Source organism: Furipterus horrens, unplaced genomic scaffold, assembly GCF_987537825.1.
Source record: "Furipterus horrens unplaced genomic scaffold, mFurHor1.1.pri manual_scaffold_4, whole genome shotgun sequence".
Lineage (NCBI taxonomy): Eukaryota > Metazoa > Chordata > Mammalia > Chiroptera > Furipteridae > Furipterus > Furipterus horrens.
The window spans coordinates 47,391,483-47,405,300 of NW_028327174.1; the positions used below are offsets into that span (position 1 = coordinate 47,391,483).

A 13,818-nucleotide genomic window follows, 5' to 3' on the forward strand; every position below is an offset into this window, starting at 1 on the left:
AGGGGTGGGGGCCGCGCTCGCCCCGCGGCTTCGCGCGGATCCGGCAGTCGCCTGCCCCTCTAGTTTCGCTCCGATTTCTTTAAACTTTTTTAGAAATTCCCCTCCCTCCTTCCCTCCTCTCCCCCTGGCCTCCCGCTCCCTCCTTCCCCTCCTCCTCCTCCTCCTCCCCCTCCCTCCCTCCCTCCCTGCGCCGCCGCCGCCGCCGCCGCCGCCGCCGCCACCGCCGGCCCATGACTGAGCCCCGCCGCCGCCGCCGGCCGAGGAATGGGCTCCGGGCTCTGGTAGGAAGCGCAGGGAGCGGGGGGCGCTTTTAAAACACCGATCTGGGTTTTTTTAAAAAACCTCCTTTGAAAAAATAATGGCAAACTCGACGGGGAAGGCGCCTCCGGACGAGCGGAGAAAGGGACTCGCTTTCCTGGACGAGCTGCGGCAGTTCCACCACAGCAGAGGGTGAGAGGAGAACCGGGGGGGCAGCGCCGGGCGAGCCGGGGCGAACGGGGTTCTCCCGCCCGGGCCGGGCGCGGGGTCCCGGCTGACAAGTGCGGGGCTTTCTCTCCCGCAGGTCGCCTTTTAAAAAAATCCCTGCGGTGGGTGGGAAGGAGCTGGATCTTCACGGTCTCTACACCAGAGTCACTACTTTAGGCGGATTCGCGAAGGTGAGTGGAAGTTTTAATTTGTATTTCCCTCTCGCTGGCCTCCTCCAAAAAGTCTCCTTTGACCCCAGAGTGGGCGCTCGGGGCCCGGGGGGGTGGCCCGCGGGGGCAAAAGGCGTTCTTTTCGCTCGCAGCCGGTGGCACGGAGGCGGACGGCGGCGGGGCTGTTTTTGGCCTGGTGGCTCGCGTGCGCGCGGCGGGCGCGGGGCTCAGGCGGGCAGGCGGCCCGGCGCCGGCTCGCGCCCTGCCCGCTGCCCGGCCGCCCCGGCGGGGTCTGAGCGCCGCGGCGGGGAGTGCGGGCGTACGGGGCGCCCGCCGAAGCCCCGCGCCCGCCCCGTGCCCGCGCCCGCCCGCTCGCTCGCGAGTCAGCTCTGCCGCCGCTGCCGCTCTAGCACAGGCGGAGACACAGACACACACAGACTCAGAGAGCAGTTTTCGTGCAACTCAAAATTAGCGCGGGCAGGTTTAACATCGATAATCGGCTGCAAAATGATCCCGGCAGCCGGGGGCACAGCCTCGGCCCCGTCGCCCTGGGTTTCTACAGCTAACAAAAGAAACCAGGACCTGTCTCCAAATAGCCATCTTAGGCTTCAAGGCTAGGCAGAAGCTGTAGGCCTCAAAGAAGGGCCTATGGAGATGGATAGATCTGGGAGAGGGATCGGAATCGGCCCCGGCCCCAGCCCCGGCCCCCCCAGAACCTGCGAACGTCGCTGTCCGGAACAGTATTGATCCTTTTGAACTTTTTTTTTTTTTTTAAGTGTAAACGGACCGCGTTGAGATTTAAAAGGGGACGACAGAGGGACTTGCGATTGGTTATTGTCCGGGCTTCAAAAACAAAACAAACCCACCAGATCCCCCCTCCCGCCCCCCCCAAACAAAACAAGTGCTATTAAATACTGGGCTCTCGGGTGAAAACACAGTGATTCAAGCAGCCCTTGCTTAGTAACTCTTACGGATCGATTGAAAACACCCATTGATACCTGGGTATCTACAGATCTCTGTAGAATGGGTATTTATTTCATAGTTAGTTTGGAGTTTTCTTGGATTGTGCATTTTCAGAAAAGCGTGGCTGTGTTTTTAACAGGTTTCTGAGAAGAATCAGTGGGGAGAAATTGTTGAAGAGTTCAACTTTCCCAGAAGTTGTTCTAATGCTGCCTTTGCTTTAAAACAGTATTACTTGCGGTGAGTAGTAGTGACTCTTGCACAGTATTTGGAAATAAGAGACCTGTGGGGAGATTTGTTTTTAGCAAACACGCACATACACAAAACAAACCTTGCACACCAGTTTTCTAAACTTTTGTTAATTTCAGTTTGGGAAACACTAAATATCCATAAAGTGAGGTTCTAGGGTGGTGAAAATTTTCCTCATTTTAAGATTGTTTATATTTTTTATACAGAATTATTACAGGTGACCCCCCCATCTTGGTAAACATTCTTTTGTGACATTGTTATTGATTGCTTGATATCCAAAAAGGGGCAGAAAGGTGATGCTTAGTAAAAGAGTTAAGATAGTTAATGAAACTATATCTCTTTGGAAATCTTTTCTTTGTTTTATTAACTTCTTTGCCTTTTTAAATTCTGACTTGAAAATTTTTATGAAATGAAACCCCTTGTGTGGAACCGGGTCACTGAGTAGTTTTTCAGTAGGATGTTTCTACATACATAACATGTTGGTACCTTAGGTGACCAGAATTGTTTCCAGATTTTTTTTTTTTTTTTTTAGAATTTTCAACTCACTTAAAATCATTCAAAAAGATTATAATATATTTAGGAAAAGTTAAGGATACTATGAAAAAAATCCTATGATTTGGATTTCTCTTTCATTATCTCTCTTTTACTATTTGACAAAGTAAATTTCTTATTCAATTGGTATGTAATAAGTTTAGATGTGATTCAACTTTATTTTCGTCTCCCAGTTTTTTTTTTTTCCTAGAAATGTTTTTATACTGTAATTTATTACAAGGTCATCTTTTATTTTTAATGTTTACTTACCTATAGAGGGTCCTTAGTTGGTGGTTGTTATTTAAAACTAAATACTGCTCTTTATATTTATTACTTTTTAATATTATTATAGGATGGCCTTTTTAAAATAATGTGGCTTATGCATAATTTGAGTTTGGCATTAATTATGGCTCCAAGTGTAATTTCCCATTGTGGATATTCTGTGTTACGTTTAACATTCTGAAATAGGAATGTAGTAATTGTGCACAGGTGTCCTTTCTATTGGCTATCATAGATTGACTTCAGACTTGAAGCTGAAGAGTTCACCAAACTTTGTGGGTAGTTACTGAGTTACAAAGAAGTCTAGAAAATATTAAATATGGTTAGTTGTTATCTATTGTGTGTGTGTGATGGCATGTATGTTAGAGTACGTATTTAAATAAAGGACTAAAACAAATAGCAAAGTGAAACAAAACCTCCAAATCATGGATTTATATTTATAGTGATATTTACTTGCTCATCTTCATTTATAACATTGAGAGAAATAGTGTTAATGCATGTCCTTGTTTTCTGTTTGAACATTTGGATTTTAGACTGTTTAAAATACAAATTTAAAGTTATTCCTGATACTTACTGAATTGATTGATTGATTGATTGAAATTTAATATTCATAAGGTACTATATGATATATATGGTGCATGAAATGGATGTGTGTATTTTTCTGAGGAATTTACATTGATCCTAACAGGGTTTTAGCATAATCAATTAAAGGGCAGACTTCCAGTTTTTTATAAGTTACAAAAATACTGTTTTTCCAGTTTTGATTTCTATCTTGAGATCATATCATATGCTGCTTATACTTATAGGTACTGTTTTACTGTACAGCTTCAAGATCGTTTGCAACTTTTTACATTGTTCTCATATCAATTTGAGCTTTAATCTCTTATCAGAAGCTGCTTTTTTCATCTGTCTTTAACTAAACTTGTTTTTCCTCCATATGTCACTCTCTAGGTTTGTTATTGTAGGGTTGTAGCTAGGCTACTAGGAAAAAAAGTTGAGCATTTGTTTTGGAAAATAAAGCATGAAGATTTGCATGGCTTCTAAAGAAATACAAAAGGAATATGCTGGTCAAAAATTGGGTACTACCAACCTTGAAAGATTTTTTTTTATCATAATGGTATACTATTGCACAATTAGAAGACATGTATTATGCTGGGTTTTACACCTTCCTCTAAAAAAAATTTAACTGGTAGACAGGATGTCAAGCTTTCACAGGGATGCTGTTACTTAACCGTAAGAATGCCTCTTCATAGTAAGAAAGAGTAATCAAGTTGATTACTACTTCATAGTTGCCTCTTCCATATATCAAATTGAATATTATGGTTTCTGATGACCAGATAATGTATTTTATAAATCATAGGTGGAATAATTTCTTTAATATGAATTACTTTTTCATTTGACCTATTGTAAGACTGTCCTTACATGTAGTAGTTCTCTTTTACAATATTTGCTGACATTGCTTTGTAATTTTATTATTAATTGGATGATGGCTGTTAGCCTAATATTTTATTATATATCTTCATGATATTAGAGACATTTAAAAAATAAGAGCAAACTAGTATGCTGGCCATGTCTATATTCTACATTTTTGTTTGTTTTGATGCAAACATAGACAGTCATTAAATATAGAAACTTGAGTTTAGTGGTCTGCCAAAATTTAACTTGATTCCATCAAACACACATTTGATCAGTTGTAGATTGTCTACAAAGATTTCTCAAAGTCTAAAATTGAAAATGCAGTTCGTTATTTGTTTCAACATTGACATTTAATTTTTTTTTAAATGTAAGTCCTTACTGATGATGTATAAAAGTACTCTATGTAAAAATTGGATATTAGTCATCTTTGATGTCTATATATTTTGTTTGTACTTGGATCCTTTCTTGGCATGTGCACCTCAATATATTCCACAAGTGCTTATTATTAGATTATCTCTAAAGTATAAAAGGATAAGGTATAACTACACGTTTTGTAAATGGAGAAATTAAAGTGCAAAAAAAAATCGAAATGGTTTTAGGGACATTTGTTAATTGGGCAAAAACGTTGTGATCCTGACATGTGCTTAGTAATGTTTAATCTGTGTATTATGATTCAGTTTGTTAGTCACAAATTGATTTTAAGAAATTAAAATATAATTGGCAATTATATGTGGTTAAGTTTATGCCTGAGTGTATCTATACCTTGTGTGTTCCTTATTTACTTTGTGAATTTTTTGTTGTTGTTCTGCTTTGGTGCTAAGGTTGGGGGAAGAATTATTACTCTTATTTCTATTAAGATTTTGAAGCCTTAGTATGAAGATTTAAGTAAATATTTCAAATACTTATTGAAGAATTTTGTTTACTGATTCTTGTGGTACAGCTATAGTCAAAGTTAACTTAGTGTATTCATTTATAAAACTTGATTTTCTGGAAAGGAAGTGAAATATCTTAGACATTAAAAATTTGTTGTACAAAATTATATGTTACTGGTTTTCTTATAATATTAAATGATCTTTTTACACTTACCTACCTTTAGAATAGTCAGAAACTTAATTGTAGAGTTCCACCCACCATAGTGAATTTTCAATTGCATTATGAATTTATTCTATTTTTTCCTTGGTGGATAAAGCCCTCCCTAAATTATACCAGTAGAGTATATGTTTATCAGTTAAATAGAATTGATACACTCACGTGTTGTGTAGTTAATGTCCACCATGTACATCACTTCATTTAAGAGAAAGCTTTTTATGAATGACCTGAGGTTAAATGAAAGAATGCTTCAAAATTGTAATAAATACACAAATAAAGTAATACATTGAGTTTGTGAATTGATAAACAGAGATTGCTTTCCTTATTCAAGAAAGGAAAATAAAAGTAATATGGAAAATGGAAGAATAACTAAATAAATTATTCATATATACATTTTAAATTTAATTTTAAACTATATCTTTTCATTTTGAACAAACCTGATTTTGATATCTTCTAATATTCTGTTACATATTAAAGGGCATGTGGATTTGTTAAAAGCAAGAGTAGAAAGTGGAGAAAGGTGGAAGACTTATCAGAGCTCAGCTAGGTTACTGCTGTCTTAAAAACCATATTTTAAGCAGCTTAAATTTGCCCCAAAGTAGAAATAAATCTTAACTCTTTCCAAGATAGATAGTTTATTGAAGATAAAAATTTCACTGAGGCTTCAAACTAAAAACTCTTAACTTCTCAAAAAAGTTTATATGCTTTTTTGCATTTATGTTTTCTGCCTCAGATATTAACTAAAAATGTCTATTTCTAAATAGGAGTACTCTTTTATAATTCCACTTCTACTCTGTTGTGGATTCAGTATTTTTATTGTTCATTGTGTGTGAAATCTGCTATAACTGTGATAGAAAAGTTTCTGTCTTCTGTGAATCTTTTATATTCCCAAACTGAATAATAGTGGAAACTGGAAAATAAGGAAAAAAAAAAATTCATTAGAATTTAGGTACATTAATCAGCAAGCAAGTACTCAATACATATTTTTAGGTAAAGTATTTAGAATATTTATTATTATTTGTTAAGGCTGCTTTTTGGCCATTTTCTGGAGGGATATAGACCCTATTAAAGTTTATTGGTAGAAATGGGGCTTGTCAGAATTAGAAATTAGAGAGACATATGGGGGCAGGGTTGGGGGGATTCTCTTTGCTTCTTAGATCTACCACCACCATCATCACCACACTCTTACTCAGGGTCAAGTAGAGTAGAAAAATCACAGTTTGCGTTATGTTAAAAACTCATTTTCCTAAAATATCAATATATATTTCCTGGAATAAAAAGGCCAAATGGATTTATTTAAGCAATAAAGCTAAACTTGGTTACTGTATTGCAGGACTTCTTACAGACTTTAGTTTGTTATTGTGCATTGTGGAACTGTAGACAATTTGGAGGAACACTAGTTATTACCGCCCTCCTCCTACCCATGGTAAATGGTGTTTCCCAAACACCCACCACATATCACAAGGGTGTGGTGTGAAACCCCGTGTTTGAGGAACACCTACTGAGTTTTATGGAGCACAGTTTGGGAAACCTAACAGTTTTTTTTTCCAACTGTTCAAACTAAAATGTGACAAAAACATATGTGACCATAATAAAGATTTTGAAGTCTTAGGCTTTGGTTCATATATTGGCATGATATTCTTTACAGTCAAACACTTCACAACTCATTTTATTTGATTGGTTAGTCTTCTTTTAGGATTCTTATTTGAACCAACAGTCCCCAAAAGGCAAATATCTAACTGCTCTTTATTTCTCTGGTTGTCTGTCATTCTTACTAGAGGGTTATTTTTTTTAACAGGATATTTAAATTTAAATTTTTTTCTTTAAACTTGTCTAAACAAGCCTCTCCAAAGATCTGTAGCAGAATCATTGATCACGTTGTTTTAGAACATTGTATTTTGGAATAATAATTACTTTTGTTGAAATATGATGATATTGATAGTCCTGCTAAAAATTTATATTTACTTCAGTTCCACAGCTTTAAAAACTGAGAAGTCATATCATGAATTTTGATATTAGGGAAAACTTTTTAGAAGTAGATGTTGGTTCAAGGACCAAACTTAAACTATAGGTAAAAATGGAAATGATGCCCTGACCGACATGGCTCAATTTGTTGGGCATTGTCCTATGAAGCCAGAGGTTATTGGTTCGATTCCCAGTCAAGGCACATGTCTTGGTTGTGGGTTCGGTCTGGACAAGCACGTTCAAGAAGCAACCAATCAATATTTCTCTCTCACATATGTTTCTCTCTCTCAATTCCTCCCTTCCCCTCTCTCTAAAAATAAATAAATAAAATCTTATAAAACGAAAACAAAAAAATGGAAATTTTAAGATTAAAGATTATCTTCAAATATTTTTTGACTAAATTGTAAGCATTTTTATGAAAAGCAAAAGTATTGGCTTTTGAGTTTAAAATAAATGTAAATAATATGGTTAGTTCAGTTATCCATAGTACAACCAAGGAACTAGGCAGAGTGGTTCTATCCAGAAGTATAAAAAAATGCATATATGCTGATTGATAATGGTATTGGTTATCTACCATAAAATTTATTAATGCATCCACTTAGTAAATAAAACTTTTGGGGGACTTGAAATAGACGGTTTAGAGTAAATTGTCACTCTTAGTACCATTCAGATTATCTATGAATTTCATTAAGATTTCCAAGAATTATATTATTAAAATAGTCTAACATATATTTTTCTGTTTCAGAGCATAAAGGAATTTCTCTTGTGCTTGGATACTATCTGCATATTCATTATGTTGTATAGTAGAAATTAATGCCTTCCTACAAGACACATACATTGTTGACAAAGTACATTGCAATAACCTGTTGCTGGCACTGAAATCTCTTGGTGATGTCTAGGAATAGCTTCCACATTCTGAATTGTTGGCCAAAAAAGATGGGTCCATAGTTCTTTAATATCCAAGTCAGTATTTGCAGGGTCTTCCACATCTTACTGCAAGAGAATTTCGTAGTGGGACCGAATCTGTTGTTTTGGCTGTTTTATCTCATTAGTTCTTAATAATTTCTTTTCCTTTTCCCATCATGCCATTGATTTGTTAAAGTAATGGGGTCGTTTGTCCTTTCGAATGTCCCAGATTCTGGATTTATTTGATCCCTTCCTTCTAGTGTCAGTAAACCTGTTTCTTTATCCCCTGTATTTATTTCCTGGAAACCGATAGTTAGATCTACAGGTTGATAACATTCAAGTTCAATATTTTAGGCATACCTAATAGGTAGTGCTGTGTTCTTGAGATCATGAGACATAAAATGTTTAGTCGTCCTGCCTTAGTGGTGCAAAGATTGATCAGTGGTTTTAGATATAAATAGTCTGAAACTATGTTTTTAAAAAGTGTGTCTTAGTGATTCTTAAGTATGCTGAAGTTTGAGAATAGCTGATCTAAGTATTGTAATGTAACCAATTTAGTTGCTGAGATAACTGGTTTAAATTGGCATCAACATATTAACCAGGGATATATATCCAGAACAAAACCTCTAGGTGACATCTGGTCTAAGGCACCTGCTCAAGCTGTACCTGTCATCTCGAGGCAGAGCCTAGACTCACCCTATACTTTGTCTCTGGGCTCTAGAGATGATAACAAGGGCTCCACTTCAGTTAAGGGGAAAAAGGGGGTAAATGAAACTACTAATTCAAACCTATCCTAACTGTATTTGTATCGTTTGGGTTTTTAAAAAATTAAGTAAAAGTAAGTTTTTCTTAATATTTTGGGTTGGTTTTTTTTTTAATGTAGTACTTTATACTATTTTCCACAAGTAGGATACCATTGTTTTATTGAATTTACTGAATATTTTTTTTCTCTTTGTTAGAATTTTGTTGATCTATCCTACTACTGCTTTGGGGAGTTAACCTATCTTTATAAAAGCTTATAAAAATAACAATACTAGCTATAGCCTACTTTGTTTAATGCACTTCATCTTTATTTTTAAAACATTTTCATATGTGAGATTTTATTTTTATCATTTAAAATTTCAGAAGTAATTGCTGTTATTTAATCTTAGAAAAATAGCACTTAGAAAAAATTTTCTTTACACTACTCAAACTTTTCTTCTGAAGCATACTAGTTACTTCTTTTAAAAAAAGATTGTAGGTTATATCCAATTCTCAATTTTAAGATGTCAGCCATAATTACCAGTTTGGAAAGCGTATTCTGCATCTCTTAAAACCACACTGTCTCCCATTCACCTTTCCGTCCCCTTCCCTGGTGATAGACTTACTTTACATCTTACAGAACATTGTCTTACACTTAATCCTCCATCATTCATAGCTGTTAAGTATCTTTGGGTATTATTTCATGTTCTAGATATATTTACCTTTTATTCCTATTACTAAAAGATTTTTTTATTACCGTATAATGGGGTAACTAAAATGTTGCTTTTTATGAAGCTGTATTTACATAAAGTTATATTAGACTACACTGTTTAAATGTACATCTTACTGTGAAATATGTAAAGTACACAAATCTTGCCTTTTGAGTTTTTACTATTTGGTAAATCCTTATAGTGTTTAATGGTCAGTTGCTGTGTGTACGAAGATGATATATACTATATAATCATGTATGTCATCATTTTGGATGAAACTTTTGTCCTTTGGTTAATTTTAAATAAGTAAAATATTAATTTAAACATACTTGTGGTCAGTAGGAACATCCTTTTAAAACAGGACAAAGAAAAGGTTGTAAGTTAGGCCCCTATGCAGAAAATACATAACCTGTAGTCCTTTAGAGATGGGGCTGAATTTTAATTTGTCTGTAATAATGCCCAGGTTGATCATACTTTCCATAATGGTTTATAGATTAAGTGAATTTTCAGTGTACTTGAGCTCAGATCAGACCACTTAGTGCTCCATAAACAGTAGTTAGTACCTTAGCAGGCTGTGTACCTCCAAGTGCACTTGTAAGTAATAGGTCAAGAGTGCTTAAGTGGTTTGGTATAATCTTTTTAGTTTACACCATTAAAAAGTCAAATTTCTGAATTTCTTAGTAATGTTTCCAGGTAACCCCATATTACAATGTATTAATACAGTAGTAAAAAATCTGTTTGAGAGAGAAATGGTGAACCTTTCTTTCTTGTCATGTTTTCTTTTTTTAATCCTCACCCAAGCATATATTTATTGATTTTAGAGAGAGAGGAAAAGCAGTGGGGAGGGAGAGGGGAGAGAGAGAGACAGAGAGAGATATTGATTGGTTGCCTCACATTCATACCCAGACTGGGGATTGAACCTGCACCCCAGGTATGTTTCTTGACTGGAAATCAAACCTGCAGCTTCTTGGGGTACAGGTCAATGCCCCTACCAACTGAACCACCCTGCCAGGGCAGCCTTTTTTTTTTACTAACTTTTTTTTTGCTAGCTATATGTGAACTCTTATTTATACTTCATTAATATCAACCAATTGTTATTTTGCCACATTTGCGTTATATTGTTCTCTTTATGTGATGGTGTGTGTGTGTGTGTACACATATTATTGTTATTGTTACTCTTTAATCCTTTGATATTATTGTAGATTAGTGCCCTTTATATGGAAATATAAGCATATATCACCTTAGAATAAAAACATTCTCTTCTGTGGCAGTAGTATAGTTATCAACTTCAGAAAACTCAATATGGATATAATTATATTATCTAATATACAGAGCTTATTCAAATATTACAAATTGTCTCAAAAATGTCTTTTTTTAGCAATCATACCCACTTTCCCACTCCATGATCTTGTATTACATATCTTTAATTCTTCAGCCTTTCATGATACTACCATTTTTAAACAGTATAGGCCAATGACTGTATTATAAAACTTGGATTTGTCATATATGTTTTTCAGGATTAGATTTAGGTTCAGCATTTTTGGCAGGAAGCGTTTGATGTCCCTTCGTCCCATTACTGCTGATGTTAGCTTTGGTTAAGGTGGTGTCCTCCTGGTTTCTTCACTATGAAGTTTCCATTTCCTCGTTTATAATTAATAAGTAACCTATGGGGACATACTTTGAAATTGTGTAAAAATCTTACTCACCATTAAACTTCTTTTACCCAATCTTTTTAACATCCATTGATGATTCTTGCCTAAATCACTTATTATGAAGGATGTACAATGCTTATTTCCTAACTATTATTCCTTCTATATTTATTAGTAACCTATAAGAAAAATATTTTTATTTTTATTTGATTTTTAATTTATACAATGGGTTAAAATCCATTATAATGCATTTTGCATTATGTTATTAAATTTGGCCACTAGGAGTTCTTTCAGGATGGCTTCTGTATCTTTTCAACATGTTCCCATTATTATTGAGCCCTTTTTGCATTCTATCAAGATAAGCTCTTCCAGAATCAACTTGTGTTTTGCTTATCCAGCTCTCTGGCATCATCTATGTCTCCAAGGAGTCCTGATTCCTTTTTGTGTAGAATGGTATATAGAAACCAAGATCTGGGTAGTAGGTATGCTCATTGTTATTGGATTATCTTTTCCTCTGGGCCCTTTTGAAGGACAGAGCTAGGAAGTTTATTTTAACTGTAAATATAGATATTTTGAAATTCATAAGGCTGTATTGATATCCCTAATTATTAGTGCATACAAATTTGTTTTTGCCTTCTTCCATTCCATGTATTTCCCTTTACCTGCATTGAGAACCCTATTTCCCTGTATATTTACTCATCTTATTTCTATAATACATAGAGAATACTTTAAGAATTGTTATACTTATACCACAACGAACAACAAACCTGCCAAGTAGAGTTAAAGATTTGTTTGCAGTTCTTTTTTGTTCATACTGAAGCTATGTCATCAGTAAAATACTGTGTTAAAAAATTCACAGTGATTGGATTCCTTTTTTCAGTGTTGTTATTTAAAATATAGTAAGATTCATATTCTTTGCATTTGTAGTCAGTTTGGGATTTTCCCCATTCTTGTTCCTTTAATTTTATTTATGAATATGTAAAACACTTAATATAATTCTAAAAGAGAAGATATACTTGGAAGTTTCCCTCCCCCCCCCCCCCTTTCTCTTCTACATCGTTCCCACCCATGCTCTGTTGGTAATCAGTTTCTTTAGTTTCTGGTTATCCTTCCTGTGTTTTTGGTTTTATTTACAATTTTCATTTTTCTTTGAGATACATCTATGCATTTGTAGTTCCCCTTCTTAAAATGAAGAGTACACATTTTTTTTCTTTTGTATTTTGGCTTTTTTTGCTTAATCTGTCTTGAATACTACTCTAAGTAAATTTATAAAGTCTTTTTTTTTTTTTTACAACTGCATTGTATGCCATTGTGTGGATATATCCTAGTTTGTTTAACCACTCTCCTATATAATGACACTTAGATTGTTTCCAATATTTTATAATAGCAAATAATGCCACATGAGTAATCTTTTGTGAATCTAATAACCTTATGCAGACCTATTTTTCCAATTTTTGGAGGTATATCAGAATAAATCATTAAAGTGGAATTCATGCAGTAACCAAGAATAAATGCATATGTAGTTTTTATTAAATATTGCCCAATTTGCTTTGTAGAAGAAAATTATTTTATTTCCCATAAGCAGTATGTGAAAATGTCTGTTTCCCACAGCCTTGTAACGTGATGTCTGGCTTTTTAAGTTTTACTAATTTGGGGGGTTAAAAAATGGTATCTCACTATGTTTTAATTATTGTAGTTTTATATAGTATGTTTTAATATTTTGTAGTGCCATTCCCATACCGTAGTTCTTTTTTTTTTCCCCAAGGTTTTGTTGGATATTTTATGTTTGTTTTTCTGTATGATCTTTAATGTTAGTTTGTTTTAGTTGCAGAAAAAATGTTTTTTTAATGGGGATCACATTAGATTTATAAATTATCTTAAAAGAACTGGCATCATGATGTTAATTGAGTTGACCTAAGAACAATAGGTCTTTCTATTCAAATCTTTTCATGCCATTCAGTAGTCTAAAATTTTCCTTTTATAGAGTTTGAATATTTTTAAAGTTTATTCTTAAGTATATTATTGTTTTTGTTGCTCTTGTAAATGTGGTTTTTCTCTTCCATTATATCTTCTAATTGGTTATCATTTATTTATATGAAAGGTTGATTTTTTAGTTTATAATCTGCCTTACTGTTTTACTGTTTGTATAATATTTATTATTGATTAAAAATATTTTAGACATATTAACATGTCATTTACTAATAAAGATAGTTTTACTTCTTTTCTAAATTTCATGCCTCTAATTATTTTCTTTTGTCTAATATGTATTGACCACTGATTAATAGTTGAAAAGGTGAGGGCATCTTATTTGTCTTGTTGCTGACCTTAGTTTGATATTTCTAACATTCGCTCATTGAGTAAGGTACTGCCTGCTAAGTGTCCTTGATGCAGTCTTAATTCTATCTGCTCTACTAATATAGTATTTCTGTATCTATTTATTGAATGAACAATACTGTTGGATTTAGAAATCAGATTTAGTGGCATTTTTCTTACGTTTTATCTTCCAGAATTTGGTTTTAATTTTTAAAATCTGTCATTATTTCTTCATCTGTATTCAAGAGGGGAACTATATCAAATATTAATTTTTAAATCCCATTCTGTGGCTTATATTTGAATGTGAATATTTCTCATGATCTAAGAATTTAATATATAAATAAAATCAGCTAAAAATGCTAAATGATACCTTGG

At 34.7% G+C, this 13,818-nt stretch overlaps 1 protein-coding gene across 1 annotated transcript in view; it reads left to right on the top strand.

The window, feature by feature from the left end:
* The first annotated feature begins 235 nt into the window (after positions 1–235).
* The window catches only part of ARID2 (AT-rich interaction domain 2), a 158,866-nt gene continuing 145,283 nt past the window's right edge, over positions 236–13,818 (top strand). Inside the window, exons 1-3 of the mRNA XM_090273041.1 lie at positions 236–450; positions 563–656; positions 1,738–1,835. Of these exons, the coding sequence (XP_090129167.1) occupies positions 359–450; positions 563–656; positions 1,738–1,835 (284 nt within the window). The 5' untranslated portion in view covers positions 236–358. The remainder of the gene's footprint in view (positions 451–562; positions 657–1,737; positions 1,836–13,818) is intronic.